We start from the raw sequence: 17321 nt of genomic DNA, 5'->3' as shown, positions 1-17321 counted from the left end.
CCGGCCTGGCAAATGCTTTACAGAATATCAGTGCAAGAACTATTTATGGAGTAGTCACCGGCAGCTTTGTATGTGTAGTTATGCCTCTTGCCTTATGACACCATACGCTCCATATAAAGGATAATTCGTACTCCATAGAATAGTTTAAAGAAAGGCGATGGCATTTCGTATTTCTTTCCAATATAGCCTAGGGCGATAAATCATAAATGTTGTAATTCATGCCCATTCATATACAGACTTTACATTGTTTAGCTGCTTATTATCAATTTTTTTTTTTTTTTTTTTTTTTCCCGTTAGTGCTTCCATAATTTATATGGCGTTGGAATATTTATAGTAAGGCGTATTTAGCCTGGGTGTTGCTCAGAGGGAGCGGCAATTGTATAGCTAGATTTATTGATATGTACCTAATGCCGCTAGAGTGCTGGCAAATAGTACTCCATCCCTCTCCACCATAGAACTTTGTTACAGAAAACTGACTAACAAAATTAACGCCGTATGTCAAGGGCATTCATACAGTTCCTTCAGTGAGTTATATCTGGGAAATCAAACTTATCTCCAAAAAACAACATTAGCTCACCCCCTCAATGTGTGACGGCCCGACTATTCTTATTCAATATACTAGTTTACAACTAATATGTACGTTAATGAGTGACACTATCATTCTTTTTTTTGGGGGGGGGTTAGGGCCCTCGTATATATACTTCTCAAGTAATTTTAAACAAGATCACCATGTTAATATTGTACTCTACTTCGAAGCATTTCTTCCCAACTTGGCTCTTTTTCCAGAGACTGCCAATCCACTGCACGATATCGAGGCCATTGAGATCCATCTCAGTGAGTCCGTCGCCGCTGATTTTAATGGCACATCTGCCGCACGGCGGGCGGGTGTCAAATGGAAAAGAGGGCTGGACGAAGGCTTCAGTGAGGAAGACGAGAACCCGGCCCGCATCCAGGTCCGGTGTCGACTGGAGGGGCCAGCACTAGATAACAGCACACTTAGCAGAGCATGACTTTCAGCCACTTGATCCCAGCCCAGAAAGTAGAGAAAGTAGTGCTGACATCGAGAGTGACAAGGGAATCTCAGAGTCTTTAGATTTCTCAAGAATAGCTAGCCATAGTGATCATACGAACAACAACGAATGCTAAGAAGAAAAGGCGACAAAAAGAGCCACGGTTTGCAGTTTATCCCGGAAAAGTGCGTATATTGCGGAAATATCGCGTGTTTTGCGAAGACAATTGCCCAAAAATGACTGTAATCTAAGATGAAAAGTGCAAATACCATACAAAATAACGGAGGATGCGCCAAAAATTTGCTGAGATTTATCAGGCCCTTCCCAGAAGTGCTGCCCGATTAGGCAGCTCGGGACTGAAACCAACCGCAGGATAGAACCGACCGGGGGGTGGGCCTGAGCGTGCTGAGGTAAGCTCACGCCCTCCCTTCACAGGCGAGTTTACCCGATTAGGTAACCTCGGAGCCGAGCACCGTGGGGGCCTGAGGCATTGCACTCATTCAGTTGCAACATACATATATGACTAACTTGCGACGTTAACAGGCTCCAACCCATTAACGACAGCCGCATTTGTTGATGCGCGATCGTGTTTTTGACTACTTCTGCTTTTGTACTAATTACTTTTGTTACAGGGTACTTGGCGCCCCCCTTCGATCGCCTTGAGTGGGCTGTATACAAATGCCAAGGCTGGTAACTCTGCGAGGTGATTGGCCTTTCTTGTTCAGCCTCGTTATATCAGTCGGGAGGAGGATTTCTTCCTGCTATCTTGCGATTAACTCAAACTTTTCTCCAAGCCTGTCTGAGCAAGACCTGGGAATTTTGAATCCAAGATGTGGAAAATGATTGCAGTTTTAGTTATTTGGACCGGTTACTGGATAAAAACACTGGCAATCAAAGTCACCAGCTCCTCTCCCTGCGAATCTGAATCAATCTGCGGACGGAACCACCTCACAATGGATACTGACGTGATATGTGATGATGCTTTGTACAACTCAACCACGCAAGGACATAGGATGAAGGATTGCTTACTGTGTGAAAGTACAAGCACTGCATTCAATTCATCGGTAGATAATGACCTCTACTGGTTTTTATGTGCGTCACACTTTTACTCATTCTATTGCATATAAAATTGTCGTGCATTGTTGTCACCGAAATAACTAATTCGAACTCAACAGTTAATCAAAAATGGACAATTGATTACTGTCTTTTTGATAAATTCTCAAAACAAAAACAGAAGTTCATGCCGCCGTGCGAAGACGACTGCTCGTCCCTTGCACCCGTGATTTCGGAGAAATGGTATATAAACGCGAGTAGCGGAGAGATGAAACCGCTATACGACTATTGCACGATGAGCAGTGGTGCTTTTATAAAATATGCTGAAAGCTGCTCATCCTGTATGAAAAGCAAGAAGGGAACCTTTATACTAGGAAACTGTAAGTATCTAGGCTGTTTGGGATTTTACTTCAGTTGATTTATATAAGCATTCTTCTAGTTTTGGATACAATGCGATCCGCCTGCAAAATCAAGCCTAATGCTTCTGAAGGAGAAACAGTTCGTCTACCTCAATCGTTATTCGCGACAGCTGTATCGTCACAGTCTACGCCTACATCCTCATCCTCTGCAACAGCTACTGCAACATCTACTCCAAGTCAAATATCTTCAGCATCTCCTGCGTCCTCCAGACTCTCCAACGGTGCTTATGCAGGGATAGGTGTTGGTTCAGCCATAGTTGCCATTATTATTGTGGTCTGGTTGTGGTTATGTTTTCTTCGCCGCCGAAAGCGAAGCGGGCCGAGCGAAACAACTCTATCAATACATAAACCTGTTCAGGAGCTTTATTTGCAGCAAGTCCGGCATTCACTGTCTCCACGTGAAGCTGACGGCAACATGATTACTGAAGGCAGGACGAAAGCAGGAGGCGCATGGCGGGCGGAATTACCACTACAATAACAGAAGGGTTTGGTGATTCCTACAAGCGCAGTTTTCTGTATTTTTTTGTCAGTAAGACCTGCACATATTCAGTGAGATACCAGCTTGTCCGCGACTCCGGTGATCGAGAGGTTTGAGTTAGTAAGTTATAATTGGAAGTTCTTGGCATTATTCTCCCTCTCTCACTTGTGGTATGGGATGACCAGTGTTTTGTGCTGAGAATGTCCCCCCCTTGGCCGGGAGATCAGTTACGGAAGTTGGGTAAGACCGGCTGCCGCCGACTTAGGACAACTATTAAATATAGTAAGGATCAGCGATAGCCTGTCGCCCCAGACTTTGCCCTGCCGATGCTGGCTTTTATGAACCCTGTAGTGATGAGGGGTAGTGAAATGATCCCCGAATCTTTCGTGGTTGTGTTCTGGGCGAATGCCAAGCATGGCTCCATACCTAGTGGTTCCTCCATGGTATCACCATGCCCCAAGAACACCCGAAAATTGTTGTAAACGACCCTGGAGGTCCTAGCGCAGGGGTCGGTTACCAATACTTCTACTAATCGTAAGGTGTCAGAGGAAACCTGGAGGAAAGGCATGCAAACACAGTCAGCACCGATTCCAACCCTTGAATTTGTCTCTCTGAGCGGTACAAGTGGGGCGGTCACAAAATTGACGGAATTCGTATACTGTCACGAAACGAGCAAGCGATCTGAATCTTGTAGACAAAATAACCAAATGACGTGTGTCACTAGCGCTGTAATTTGCACCTAACTTAGAATTCAAATTTGCGAACTCGATAACCAAGTATAAATTGTGATGTGACTCGGGGGGGAGGAGGCAGTAGGCTCATCGCACAGCTGCATGCAACCAGTTGCCTAATATAGGGAACTATATATTAATATCCTAGACCATGATAACTACCATACTTCCTTAGATGGTTTACTCGCGCCTCTCTAGAATACAAGAAAAGGAAAAGGGGTTAAGTACTCAAGGGTGTGAACCTCTCACATTAGGCAACCACCTAATGTCAGATATACGTCTAGTCCCGAAGAGGAAATAGAGTATGATTGGTAAAAGGGTCTTGTTTGAATGAATTGATCTGGTTGGGCTCTTCTTGATTATTCTTCTTGGTTATTCATGATTGATTATTTTGTTGTGTGCTCCGCGGGGGTTTTACCCCGATCTAGTCACATAATTCTGGTCCACCAACGGCAATATTATTTGACATCTAAGATGCAGATCATTACTTTATCATTCGGACTTGCGGATTCGGCGGCGGTTTTGCGGTTCCTTCGTGCAACTCCACCTTTGGTCCTTTTAGTTCTATGCAAACCAAAGCAAAATTCCTACCGTAACCGCCCCAATTCCTGCAACGAAAAATATTGCGGCCCTGACCATATGTAATGGGTGTTTAATGGCATAAAAAATCCCACAAACACCAAACAGTAACCACCAGACCGGGGACGCAGCCCACGTGACTCGATCTGTTATAGAGAATTGAATCAGTAACCTTCAAAACTGGTAAATATCCCGGGGGCCAAAAGACAATATAGGATAATGTTACCTCGCTTAGCCTGCAATCCTAATTCTGGTAAAAAAAACAGTAATAGGAAGGACGCCAGAATCAAGGTAGAGGCAGTGGCGGCATCTGCAGATAGATAACATGGTCAGCTTAAACTACCCAATACACTTTTAACAAAAAAAAAGAAAAAGAAAAGAAAACAGCGAGCCACATACAACTGCTGATAATCGCCGATGGTCTTTTATCCAGGACTTTGGATATGTCCTCCCGAAGCGCCTCCTGAAGAGCGATATAGACACACAGACCGACATTGTCCCCGAAGATACGCTGGAGGGCCTCCTCCGAGGCTTGCGTGAGCTGTGAGAACTGGCCGATTTCCCATTTACTGGCATATTTCTCAGCAATGTCGACGGGGACGTCATTATTCTTGACGAGGAGTTGGGTGATGTAGGTTCTGACTTCGTCTGCGGGCGCGGAGCCCAATGGGAGCGTCTTGGGAGCTGATAGGAGTGTTATTTTTTCCATTGTGGGTTTGTAGAACGCATTTAAAATAATATAAAAGAGATCGTTCGTGAACTAGTCCGGCACTATATACTGACAAGATATATTCTAAGGCTGTGCCGGGCGCTACATATGTACGTGCCTAGAGTCGTGGGGGCGAAACATGTTAACAATACACCTTTTTGGCTGAATGAAGTTCGACACCTGATCCTCTGTCATTTAATTCTCCCCTACCTCTCCCTCCCTATATAACCCCGCTCCCCACTGCAGTGTAGAAGGCCCCCACAAATTAAACCACCCACCATGTCCTCCCAACCCAAGACCATCCTCATTACTGGCTGCTCTGCCCACGGTATTGGTGCCGCCTTGGCCCTTGTCCTCGCCCGTCAGGGCCACCATATCTTCGCGACCGCTCGCTCCACCTCAAAAATCCTGGAGTCACTGGTCTCGCTCTCCAACGTGCACGTGCTGCCGCTGGATGTAACCGACCCCACGTCTATTGCTGCCGCTGTCCGCGTTGTTACCGACCACGGCCATGGACTGGACGTTCTAGTCAACAACGCCGGCATGGGCTATACTATACCCCTCCTAGATGTGAATCTAGACCATGCCAAGCATGTCTATGAGGCAAATATTTGGGGCCCGTTACGGCTGGTCCAGGGATTTGCCGATCTCCTGGTGCGGGCAAAAGGGCGGGTTATAAATATAAGCAGTATGGGGGCGGCGCTGAATATGCCGTGGATTGGTATATCCCTTTTTCTTTCTTTTCATTACGTTGAGGTAGCTGGGGAAGAAGAGTGGAGTGCTGAGCTAACGTGAGACGCCCGATATTACTTGTGGGGCTGGGGGGAAAAAGGTATCTACTCCTCTTCCAAGGCTGCTATTGTGCAGCTCTCCGAGACCCTCCGCCTCGAACTGGCACCCCTGGGTGTTGACGTTGTTTGTCTTATGGTCGGTATTATTACAACAGCCTTTTATACTAACGTACCTGAGGTGGTACTGCCGCCAACATCGCGGTACGCAGCAATCCGTGAAATTATCTCGAATTGGGCGACAGGTCGGGCAATCCCCAAGGGGGCGTCGGCCGAGGAGTTTGCTGAGTCCATAGTGGATAACGTGCTGGGTAGCAGTGGCGGGTTGGTATGGAAGGGGCCGAATAGCTTGGCCGTGAGATTTGTCTCTCAGTGGTGTCCAGCTTGGTTATTGGTGAGTGGGCTGTTCTGTGCCCAGGGGAAGGCGGATGCTAACATGGGGGATAGGATCGCATGGTGAGTAAAGGACAGGGGTTGGATAAGCTGGCGAAGAGTTTACGCGAGAATTAAAGGAGAAGGCGGCCGTGCATTCTATTGGACTTGAAATAGTACATGTTTAACTAGACACAACTCCACTATGCAGAATACCCATGTTAGACCAGTATTAGCGCGGAAGCTCGAACCCATTGTCCCCCTTGGCACTCAGTAGCATCTCCATCAGCGGCCCTACCGAGTATAGCAGCCTGTATTTCGTATATAATGTGACGACAAGTAAAATATAAAATTCTCCGTGTCCGCGTCTGCAACGTGTAGTCCTCAAGTCTTAATTAGAGGAGATAATAGAGCTTCATCTTGTATTTACAGGGGAAGTAACAACACATCACTGCAAACATCAGAAACAGTCTTTCTAGAATAGTACATTACACTGTCTCCTAACATGGCTATGACCAGCCACAGCATGCATGTCAAGGTATTCTGTGACCGGAGTTGGTCTTTTAATGAGCTTTGAGCCGCTGTAATACTCCGAAATATGAAGGTATTAAATGATAGACAAGGCTGAAGGAAAGGTCTCGGCCATGCGGGGTTACCAGTATCTGAAGGGATTGAATATTTAAGTCTCAGAGGATGTATCTGCGGTAGCCTCAATTTATGCCACCCAAGTATATGAATTGTCTATAAAAAATGCTTGCCAATTTAAGTATATTTCTACCTTTAGCATATGTTGTATTAATCGTCAACAATGCCCTTGCAGGCCCAGCACACGCAGAAGAGCCTTGTGCTGAAGTGGGCCAGCAGTATACTCGTGCAATCCAAGCCAATATTAGTATGACCATGTCTAATCTTATACGCAACCAGGCGCATTAATAGATATCCAGCTCAACCCACATTCTCAGGTGATCTGGTTCATAAATGTCTAATGTCTATGCCATTCCGGTCCGACCTCGCAGAGAACTTCATCGAAGAGTATAGAAAATACGTACAATTCCATTCTACCATTGATATCCTCAAGGGTGAGTGTTAATACCACAACGGACGATATTAACTAATAACTATAGACCCCCCTTCGACGTACCCGATTCCCGGAGTTGATCTGATGGCTGGTCTGGATTGGATCCTGAACAAGGCCAGAAATAACGAGTACAGTAGCCAGTTTGAGTTTGACTCTGATATTACCAAACTTATTTTGTCTGTCCATGATGACCACTTGGATATTTATATGTGTTCGACTACTGTTTTCCAGTTCACCAATAACATGGCTCTTGTGTCCGTGTCGTCGGATGGGATCGAGCTGCCGCGAGTGTATACATGGCGTATGTTCCAGTTCACGATAGAATTTATTTTACTAATATGGTCAAGACGACGCTGAATTGCAGCATAAAGGGGAGAAGAATGTCTCCCCCGTGGAATCTATCGATGGGATCGATGTGGAAGGCTATCTTGAGAAGCTTGCGTCGGGATTTTTCTATCCCCTATCTAGTGCTCGGGATCCCGATGCCTTGTACGCCTTCCCCTGCTTTAATCAGCCCAGCCTAATATTATAATAGATACAACTCTCTCTTCCCTTCACACCCTCGCTCACTATACACTTCCACCAAAGAAACCGGCGCTTGGGCACAGAACCTGCTCTGGCCTGGATCATCGCACACCCTACGCTTTACCAACGGCACGTCGCTTAAAATGGCCACCCTCGCCCGATTCATCACTCCACCCGATACATTCAACTATAGAAATGGCGCATCCCTTTTTGAAAAACTCTGCCTGGACACAGACCTGGCATTTACCCCAATTACGAGAGTCCGGGACCCCAAATTCCCACAGGACACCCTCTCCGCATATCCAACCCCCTTCGTAAATTCCTCCTACCATATATCAGGCTATTTCCCTAAATTATCCAACGATACAGCGGTTCTGGTCGTCCCGACTTTTAAACCAGACAATCCGGTTGAATTCTCGGATATCGCGAAAGCATTTATCTCCAATGCTTCTGCACTTCATAAAAGGAAAATTATTATTGACCTATCTAGTAATGGTGGGGGGTTTCTTCAATCAGCTATTGACCTTTTCCGGATCTTCTTCCCTACTGCACCTGTATACACTGCTGCTCGATACCGCGCACATGATGGACTTAACCTCATTACCAAGGCTCTTAATGACGCAGAACAAGAACAGCGCCTAGACAACTTCGGTCTCCAATCAGTTGATGAGGCTGTAAAACCAGATCAGAAGACAGGATTCTCTTCCTGGAAGGATCTCTACGGTACACACAAGACAATGGGGATGTATTCAACTAGTCTCCGGGCAATAACAAATTTTACCGCTGCATCCGATGAGAACTTCCCTATTAGTGGCTTCGGGCCTATACCACTAAACCCCACGAGCTCTTTTTTTCCAGCAAAGGACATCCTCATTGTAAGTTCCTCTTTCCTTCTACTTAACCATATACTAAAGGTAGAATAAAAAAGATAACAGACGGAGTATGTGGTTCCGCATGTGCTATATTTGCCACCCTAATGAGAAGCCAACACACCCCAACTATGGCTTTCGGTGGTCGACCCAAACATTCAACCATGCAAGCCATTGGTGCTGTTCGTGGTGGGTCTAACCACCCTCTAGTTCTGCATTTAGACCTGGCCGCAGCAGGATACCAAACAGCCGTGAATGCCTCCAGGGATGGGACTCCAAAACTGTCCCCTAATGAGCTGAGTCGGTACAATCATACTGTAACAGCTGTTCCGGCCGCGGAGTGGTCGTTGGTGCGGAGTGCGAATCTGAATATCGAGAATATGTTTATAAAAGGTGATGATCAGTTGCCGTTGCAGTTTGTATATGAACCTGCGGATTGTCGACGGTTTTTCACTATGGGCCAGTATTTACAGCAGGATCAGGTTTGGGATGAGGCGAGGAAAGTGGGGTTTGATTTGATTTGATTTATTCCTTTGGCTATTCATGACCATAGGCTGCATGTAACCCCCTAGGTAGTAATATCTACATGTCTATATTACTATGGTCAGATATAATAAATGTCTAGCTCGATTACTTCCTTATAATAAGTTCACTTTTTTTTCCCCTCTATTTTTCCCTTCTGGTCCCTTCTGGATTGATTCCGCTATCCTATCTACAGCCTCCCTGTTTCAATCGCAAATTGCACAACCGTCTTGACAACCATGTTAAGTGTCCAACTTGTTGAACTACCGTCTACCAGTTTACCATCTAGAAGAAGCTGATTGGATCGGCTACCCAGCGCATACGACAGATCACCAAATCGCTATCCCATTGACTTCTTGATAGAAGTGGTCCCACCGATAGCGACGTCACTTGCAAGGAAGGTGCAATCACGGAATAAGTAAATATCCAATGAATCATCCAATTCCGCATCTACATAAGCTGAAAGATTTCAACCTCATCTCACTTGACCAGTAAACATTACTTTCTCTTAGGAGTTAGTTAGCTATAAATTCTCTCTACCACTATAGCGTGGAGTTTATCGTTTTAGCCAAGAGATATCAGTTTTGTCCAATGGTTTAAGCTGTATTCTCCGTCGAGTATATCCAAGGCCAATCTTTTGTCCTCTTATTAGCCTCAGATGATCGCCCTAGTTCTTGTCCCCTCAATCCTCGACTCAGCTCTTGCCTAGGATCTTGTCAATTGCGAACCTCACGCAATGCCTCTCAGGACCAATCGGTCACTCAGTGGCATAGTAGGTTTGTGCATGAGACTGGTAGATGAAGGATGCAACGAGTATAATTTAGGTCCTGGACCAAATTGGACTGACGCCAACCAGGCTTCATACAAGTGCTGGCAGGAGAAGCTTGGCTATAATGGTGCGGACGCTGATGGTTGGCCAGGCAAAAAATCCTGGAACCTACTGAGGGTTCCGTTGACTGGGGAAGAGGACGTGAACAACGACATCGCAGTCTCCTTTTGGGTCAAAGCCTTTATTCCATTAAATGTTGACAAGGTCACCAGACCCTATCCCAAAGATAGCAACAGGACTATGATCGACGGAATTCCTATTACTGGCGACTGCTTTCTGACTGATCAACGTGGCTTCAGTAACGCCAGTGGCGCATCATCGAGAATGCAATCTCAGGTTTGGGTATGGGTCAGGCCTAATGGCTACCGGTGGTCACAGCGGCGCTATTGCGACGAAACTATAGAGGTTGATTGTGAAGATGGCGATGTGGAGGAAAGAAAGAAACAAAATAATGATACTATGGCTTTCAAAGTGTTAAACGGTACTTCCAGCAAGGCGTCCTTGAATTTAAAGCTGCGCGAAACAATCCTCTAGTCACTGGTTCACCAGATATTGATCTGAGAGGGACATTGACTGTTGACCGTGAGCACAAGTTTGTCGAGTTTATAGGCACGGTCGATGACTTTCCAGCCTTTGAGTCGTATGTCTCAGTCAACAAAAGGTTGTTCATGTACAGTCGCTCGACGTGGACCAAAAAAGGGGGCTGGGCCAGGCTCGCTGTTTGGAGATGCAAATAGGTCTTTTGGAAGGAGAGTTAAATTCTGATTAGATATGTACTTGACAACCTCAATGCATGTGATCGTGGCACGCATAATTGACAACCAAAAGGGTGCGGGTGAAGTTGAGAAAAAGAAAGATTAACAGGATATTTATTGATCTATACTGTTACGGAAACACTATAATCCACCCGACTTGGCGGTGCGGAAATATCTAACGATCCATTCTACCCCTCAATCCTTTAACTTACCAGTATTGTAAATAAACTTGGTAATGCCATTGAATCGTACTGAACGTATACGTTCCGGATCAATATTCTTCCGAGACTAATCTATATATAGTCTAGGTCCTCTTGGCATTATCTTTGAAGTAAAGCAATGAATGTCCAGGGTGTGAAGTTGATTTTGCAATCTTCTGTAATAGAAATTGTATCAAATGGCATTTATAAAAGCAAGCGTGGATATAAGGGGTATTGTCAGAAATATATTCGGAATGTATGCCCCTGCAGAAGAGGCAATTGTTGTAGCATTGAAAGCTGACATGCTTGGCTCTGCAGCCTGCTAGCTTTGTCTTCTTCGGCTTAACGGCGACTGCTGAGGTTTCTTGTACTGCCTGTATGCCATGAGCTTGCCTACTCATAGTGGGTCGCATAGGCCAATGATAAGAGGTTGAGTTGATACAAGACGATCTGATTTTCGTTCCGATCGAAGTGATGTATGTGCTTTTGTAAAAGCGGTCATTAATATTCTTTGAAAAAGTGGTCGGTGTAGAGCTAGATCTTGATGTTAACCTATCTTCAAAGTCACTCGAAACGAATCTTATTGAACTTCTATTAGTTGCGGAAAAAGGGTTTGGTGTGGAGGGCTGGAATCCAAAGTGCTCTTCGGTCCCGAAATAGATCCTCGGTCCCGAAAACGCGATAGGTCCGAAGGAGCCCGAAGGTGGCCCCGCTTTAGTATATAATTATTATTATTCAATTCATACCTTCACACCACCTTCTCTTCACACAATCATCTTTGTGGTTCTGTCGCGTCAGAATTTTGTCCACCGCCAAGATGACCTCGAGCACCGACACACCACCAGTTGCGGAAGTAAATCCGTCCACGAAGGCCTCCGATGGCGAGAAGTCCCAGGAGACCTCTGTAGAGAAAGTCACCCAAAATGAGGATAACCACGCTTCAGGATCTCGTCTGGCATTGATCATGACGGCAATTCTCTTGGCCATGTTCCTTGTTGCTCTGGTACCTAGCGCCAATCCATTGCCAAATAGTGCTGTTCCTAGAGCCTGGAACAATCATTGCTGACAGACACCTTTACCTAGGACCGTACAATTATTGCAACCGCTGTTCCGCGCATCGCAAATCAGTTCCACGCCTTGAACGACATTGGCTGGTACGCGGGCGCCTACTTGATCACCAGCGCTGCCACTCAACTGCTGTGGGGGCGCATCTATACTTTCTACAACACCAAGCTCATTTTCATTATTGCAGTCGTTATTTTCGAGGTTGGCTCTGCGCTTTGCGGTGGAGCTCCCAACTCTAATGCGTTTATTGTCGGCCGTGCAATTGCAGGGAGTGGATCGGCGGGGATTTTCTCGGGTGCAACTGTCATTATCACCCAGATTATTCCTCTTCAGAAACGACCCATGTATATCGGCTTTATGGGCTCGACCTTTGGCATTGCCTCAATCGCTGGGCCCCTCGTGGGAGGTGCATTCACAGATAGAGTAACCTGGAGATGGTGTTTCTATATTAAGTATGCATTTCTAGTCCCCAGAGCCTCTCTTGTCTATTAAGCGAATATTTCCATAGCTAACCTTTTTATCTAGTCTTCCCATTGGCGGGTTTACCCTCGCGATTCTCGCCTTCTTCCTCTGTGTTCCCCAAGTCACGAACTCTGATACGTTGTCTTGTCAGTTGATCCGTCTCGATCCTTTGGGCACCCTTGTGTTCTTGCCGGGAATCATCTGTTTCCTCCTCGCTCTCCAGTGGGGCGGTAATTACTATCCCTGGCAAAGCAGCCGGATTATCGCGCTGTTCGTGGTGGCTGGTGTTCTTATTATTGCGTTCGCAATCACCCAGGTCTGGCGGCAGGAAGATGCGACTATTCCACCGCGCATTATCCGCCAACAAAGCGTCTTTTTTGGCGCGATTTTCGCACTATGCATCGGAGGAGGCATGATTTCCATGCTCTACACGCTGGCATTATGGTTTCAGGCCACCAAGGGAACCACGGCGGTCCATGCCGGCATTAACACCATTCCCGTCGTGCTGTCCCTTGTGGTGGGGTCTATTTTATCTGGCGCCATGATTTCCCGGATGGGATACTACGTTCCCTTTATGTACCTCTCGAACGTGCTAACGTCTATTGGGTCAGGCTTGATCACCACCTTTACACCATCCACTGGTCATTCCAAGTGGATTGGGTACCAGGTCCTGTATGGCCTGGGACTTGGTGTCGGAATGCAACAACCCAGCATCGCCTCTCAGACAGTGCTGCAGTGGAAAGACGTCTCCACCGGCGTGTCCATCATGTTCTTTATGCAATCACTAGGGGGCTCGATATTCAACTGCATTAGCCAGGCACTGTTTACTAACTACATTCGGGCGAACCTCGCCGCGATTCCTGGTCTGGATACGGAGAAAGTTCTGGCCACGGGTGCTGCAGAGTTGTCCAAGGTTATTCCTGCAGACAAGTTAACGCAGGTGTTAGAAATTTATAATAAGGGCTTACGGAGGGCGTTCATCGTCGTGCTCGCCGTGTCCTGCCTAATCATTTTGCCCGCCCTTGGTATGGAGTGGCGATCGGTTAAGCAAAAGCGGGAACAGGTGAAGGAAGAGCATCAGCCCAATTCTAAAGATGATGCCTGAATGAATGGTATCGCATTTGGGTGGCAGTCTCAAATAAAGGGACATTTTAGTTACTAAAGAAATGAGCGGTGGGGAACTAATGGTTGTTTCAAAGTTTCAAGGAACGGCGATTTATTTCTATAGACGATTCTGGGACGTTTCGCGGGCCAAAGAAGGGAGGGAAAGAAATAGCTCGTCTGGATCATAAAAAGAAGAAGAAAGGGATCGGCCGGATGGATACCAGCATCGTAGCCTGTTTATCATATGACTCTACATTTGATTTCCAAATACTGTGTGCCTGTCTATAGCTAGTTATAATGTAATGAACGATTTTAATTGATGTCTGTCAATATAAAATACGACCTGATATAGCTACAGCCCATGGGTTTCTAGGTGCTATTTTTCTCCAGTGCACTTCCCGAAACGAGACAAAATATATACATAAGCCCTAGACAGACGCGTCTACAACCCCCCCCCCCCTCCCCTACAAACTAGTAGGCGGTATTGATTATCTCGGAGAAATCCCAATAGTCTATCGTGGGACTTTTAGTCGAAGAGACAGTGCATATGTGGCTAGAGCTTCAGCACCGACCCGGAGCTGGATTCGGACCTTCGGGAGTCATCAATGGCTTCGGGCCCGAGAGGACATCAAAGTCGCAGCCCCACCCGGAAGATCCAAAGAATATATATATATATTGCTTTTGAAAACTGCATGGGAGCAAAGCACCGTAGCATGCCAACTGCGGTCCTTCTTTATGTGACCGGTGCTTTTCCTGCCAGTTGCTGGGGATGCTTGCACCGCGCACAATTCACGTCTCTCGCATTGCCACCACACGCCGGTTGGTGACAGCCCGCTCCAGGTAACGTTAAGTCCGCTCAGCCTTCAACTACGCCCCCTTTGCCACCAGCTCTCCATGTCCAGCCCCCTGCAAATACAGTCCAGACGAGGACAGCAACTGTGGACGAACGCTCCGTTCGCTCTCATCACGGACACCGGCATAAATGCCCGCCCAGAAGTCCCACGAGACCATTATGCCTACGAGCTGGCTCGCATGATGGCGCACATCCACAATTTGCTCCTCCGCGCCCTCAACGCCTCGTATAACCAGTGTTTGTCGATACGCCCGGACACCCCCGAGACGCGAGACTTCCTCCTCTTCAACCAGTGCCTTTACTCCATGCTGAAAAGTCACCATAACCTGGAAGAAGAGTCCCTGTTTCCGGCGTTCAGCAAAGTAACCGGCAATCCCGACGTGATGGCAGTCAACGTGCAGGAGCACAAGCACTTCGAGACGGAACTGCAGAATTTCCGGGATTATATTTTCGACACGGACCCGAAGGCCTACAGTGGTATGGAGCTGAAATCGCTTCTCGAGAGTCTCGGCCCGTTGGTCCAGGAGCACCTGCACCACGAGATCGCGACGCTGTTGGACCTCCATGTAGTGGACAGCAAGGCCCTTAAGGGGGTGTTCGGCATGGCCAAGAGGGGCTCATCGGGCGAACCCCATAACATTTTCAAGTACGTAGCGGTTCGATAGCCGGACAATGTTGTTCACCGCGGGGAACTTGTGCCATGGTGGAGAAGTCATGCTGATTGATTGCATTTTATCCAGGGACATTCCCTTCACGCTTACATGTGAAGACACTACGTTCCGGCTGGACGGCAAAGCGACGCCCCCCTTTCTCGGAAATCTTGCCCGGCAGTTGATTAAATGGACTGTGGGCTGGCGATACCCTGGTGTATGGAGATTTGCGCCAAGCGATTTCTTGGGAAATCCGCGTCCTCTGATATTTCCAAACCCGTCGAATCCGTGATACGCTGAGGGTAGAACTTGGGTTGTGTTCTCCAGCGTCCAGGTCCATTTCTAAACTGGTTATGGGTCCCCCTAGATAATAGAGCTGAGATTATATGACACAATAGGGAGACTGAATTCAAAAAAATCTCTCCATCGGCTTGTTGCCTCATCTTCATAATACCGTTCTCATCCGACTACGTCCATGGGTGATCTACGTATCCAAAATGATGGAGTCCGTATTGATGCTCGTTCGGGATCTCATGCTCGAACTCCTACCAAGCACCAAATGCAAATCAATAGGCGCTGGGATGATTACCCAAATATCCGCCGTCAGCCAACATCACAGAGCCGTTGCAGTACGCCCCCGCTTTCGAAGCCAGGTAGAGGATCGTTCCTCCAATCTCCTGGATGTCACCAAATCGCTCCTCCGGTGCCATGGAAGCAGGCAGTTTTCCCCCAGTGCTCTTGTAGAAGTCTTCCGTCTTCTCTGTATGGAAATCTGCACGTTCCAGTTAGCCTTCCACGGATAGATCAAGGATACACAATTCCCCCCCACCCAAAAAAAAAAAAAAAAAAAACCGGAGAAGTGCTCACATCCGGGCGCAATGACGTTCGCTCTGACCTTCCACGGAATCAGATACGTCGACAGGTTCTTGGTCATCTGCGTCGTCCCTGCCTTGCTGGCTCCGTAGATAAACGCCGAATTGTCTCGTCCGAAACCACCGACACTGCTGAGCATCACCGCCTGGCTGCGCACGTAGTCCTTCCTCCCTTTCGCCTTTTCGGCCTGATCGGCGCGCACCTTGTTCCCTTGGTCCAGAAGCTCCAGGAACGCAAACGACACTTGCAGGGGTGCGATCGTATTCGCCTCCAGTACCTTGGCGTAGTCCGCAAACGACTTGTCGAACCAGTACTTCCGCACCGCGGAGACGTCCCGCTTTGCATTGCGGCGTGAGGCGTGCGGCCCGAGATTCGGCGTCGCAATCCCCGCGTTATTCACGAGAAGGTTTACGTAGCCGTCCTCGTTGGCGCTGTAATCGACCGCATTTTGGAGGTCGTCCTTGGAGGTGATGTTTCATTGCACGGGGCAGATATTGCCGAATGTCTGGATGATATGAGAGGCGCATCGGTGAGAGGGCAAACGTACACACACGGCGATTTGGTCGTATGTTCACGGTTGTAGAAGAGGACTCACTGATTGCTTGGCTGCCTCTTGGGGGACTTCCAGCCGTCGTCCGAGAATGAAGACTTTGGCACCGTTGGCTTCCAGCGCTTTCGCCATCATCAACCCCATTCCGGTTCCACCGCCGGTGATGACCGCGACACAGTCGCTGACGTCGAACACCCACGGTTTCAAGAACCCTACGGCGCCGTAACTAGTCAACAAAGGCACTGAATCTCTAGAAACCGTAGTAATGCCCTGCTGTGCTCGTATCCTGACGATATCCACTGCTTTACGGCAGAGGAGTTAGTATTCCTTGACGAATTAATATTTAATGAGAAAACCGGTTGGAGGCATCACGGCTACGCCCTGATAGGCGATAAAGCTAGATACTCTGCAGATATCCAGCAAGGTAATACGTGGAGTACCTGCAGCACGATGACATTTAATAGCTGGTTATCCTGTACGGGCATTAAACCAGGTTGTTTTAATAGCGACAACTTTTTGAATAGCTTCAGGTTCGCCTGATCCCCGCACTGCGTGAGAAACAACAACTAACGTAATCGGACACCGAGTGTCAGCGGACACCGAGCGTCAGGGGTAATTCCACCTAACCACCACCACCACCACCACTGTCCCCTGTCCATCCATATCATCAAAATGGTGGATATTTCTAAAGAAGAGCGAATTATTCTAGCCCTTAATACATTAAAAAAGGGTCATTATATCTCTATCCCAAAGGCTGCTGCTGCATTTGATGTCAATTACCGAACCCTCTATAGAAGAGTTAAAGGAGTCCCTGCACGTGCTGATAGAATTGCAAACTGCAGAAAGC

The 17321-nt window shown here is 47.3% G+C and overlaps 7 protein-coding genes across 7 annotated transcripts; 5 read left to right on the top strand and 2 right to left on the bottom strand.

Annotated features, from left to right (window-relative positions):
* Positions 1 to 4434: 4434 nt before the first annotated feature.
* Positions 4435 to 4979, bottom strand: ATNIH1004_010675 (uncharacterized protein; the record flags this gene model as incomplete). Its single annotated transcript, XM_033575243.1, has 2 exons — positions 4435 to 4580; positions 4670 to 4979. The coding sequence occupies 2 exons, from the start codon at positions 4977 to 4979 to the stop codon at positions 4435 to 4437; spliced, it is 456 nt and encodes a 151-aa protein (XP_033421098.1).
* A 279-nt stretch (positions 4980 to 5258) lies between these two features.
* ATNIH1004_010674 (SDR family oxidoreductase) lies at positions 5259 to 6277 on the top strand (the record flags this gene model as incomplete). The annotated part of the gene is made up of 4 exons (XM_033575242.1): positions 5259 to 5700; positions 5776 to 5894; positions 5949 to 6161; positions 6215 to 6277. The coding sequence occupies 4 exons, from the start codon at positions 5259 to 5261 to the stop codon at positions 6275 to 6277; spliced, it is 837 nt and encodes a 278-aa protein (XP_033421097.1).
* Positions 6278 to 6947: 670 nt separating this feature from the next.
* On the top strand, positions 6948 to 9135 carry ATNIH1004_010673 (uncharacterized protein; the record flags this gene model as incomplete). The annotated part of the gene is made up of 6 exons (XM_033575241.1): positions 6948 to 6991; positions 7064 to 7218; positions 7264 to 7518; positions 7565 to 7706; positions 7753 to 8465; positions 8822 to 9135. The coding sequence occupies 6 exons, from the start codon at positions 6948 to 6950 to the stop codon at positions 9133 to 9135; spliced, it is 1623 nt and encodes a 540-aa protein (XP_033421096.1).
* A 734-nt stretch (positions 9136 to 9869) lies between these two features.
* ATNIH1004_010672 (uncharacterized protein) lies at positions 9870 to 10699 on the top strand (the record flags this gene model as incomplete). The annotated part of the gene is made up of 3 exons (XM_033575240.1): positions 9870 to 9905; positions 9990 to 10388; positions 10454 to 10699. 3 exons carry the CDS (start codon positions 9870 to 9872, stop codon positions 10697 to 10699), a joined length of 681 nt encoding a protein of 226 aa, XP_033421095.1.
* A 1035-nt stretch (positions 10700 to 11734) lies between these two features.
* ATNIH1004_010671 (MDR family MFS transporter) lies at positions 11735 to 13549 on the top strand (the record flags this gene model as incomplete). Its single annotated transcript, XM_033575239.1, has 3 exons — positions 11735 to 11920; positions 12001 to 12434; positions 12508 to 13549. The coding sequence occupies 3 exons, from the start codon at positions 11735 to 11737 to the stop codon at positions 13547 to 13549; spliced, it is 1662 nt and encodes a 553-aa protein (XP_033421094.1).
* Positions 13550 to 14442: 893 nt separating this feature from the next.
* ATNIH1004_010670 (hemerythrin domain-containing protein) lies at positions 14443 to 15066 on the top strand (the record flags this gene model as incomplete). Its single annotated transcript, XM_033575238.1, has 1 exon — positions 14443 to 15066. One exon carries the CDS (start codon positions 14443 to 14445, stop codon positions 15064 to 15066), a length of 624 nt encoding a protein of 207 aa, XP_033421093.1.
* Positions 15067 to 15617: 551 nt separating this feature from the next.
* Positions 15618 to 16618, bottom strand: ATNIH1004_010669 (SDR family oxidoreductase; the record flags this gene model as incomplete). The annotated part of the gene is made up of 3 exons (XM_033575237.1): positions 15618 to 15823; positions 15919 to 16384; positions 16520 to 16618. 3 exons carry the CDS (start codon positions 16616 to 16618, stop codon positions 15618 to 15620), a joined length of 771 nt encoding a protein of 256 aa, XP_033421092.1.
* Positions 16619 to 17321: the final 703 nt, after the last annotated feature.

Source organism: Aspergillus tanneri (genome assembly GCF_003426965.1).
Source record: "Aspergillus tanneri strain NIH1004 chromosome Unknown AapTan_8_pilon_pilon_pilon, whole genome shotgun sequence".
In the NCBI taxonomy this organism is placed as follows: Eukaryota; Fungi; Ascomycota; class Eurotiomycetes; order Eurotiales; family Aspergillaceae; genus Aspergillus; species Aspergillus tanneri.
The sequence above is the reverse complement of the archived record's forward strand: the minus strand, read 5'-3'. Positions and strand labels throughout refer to the sequence as shown.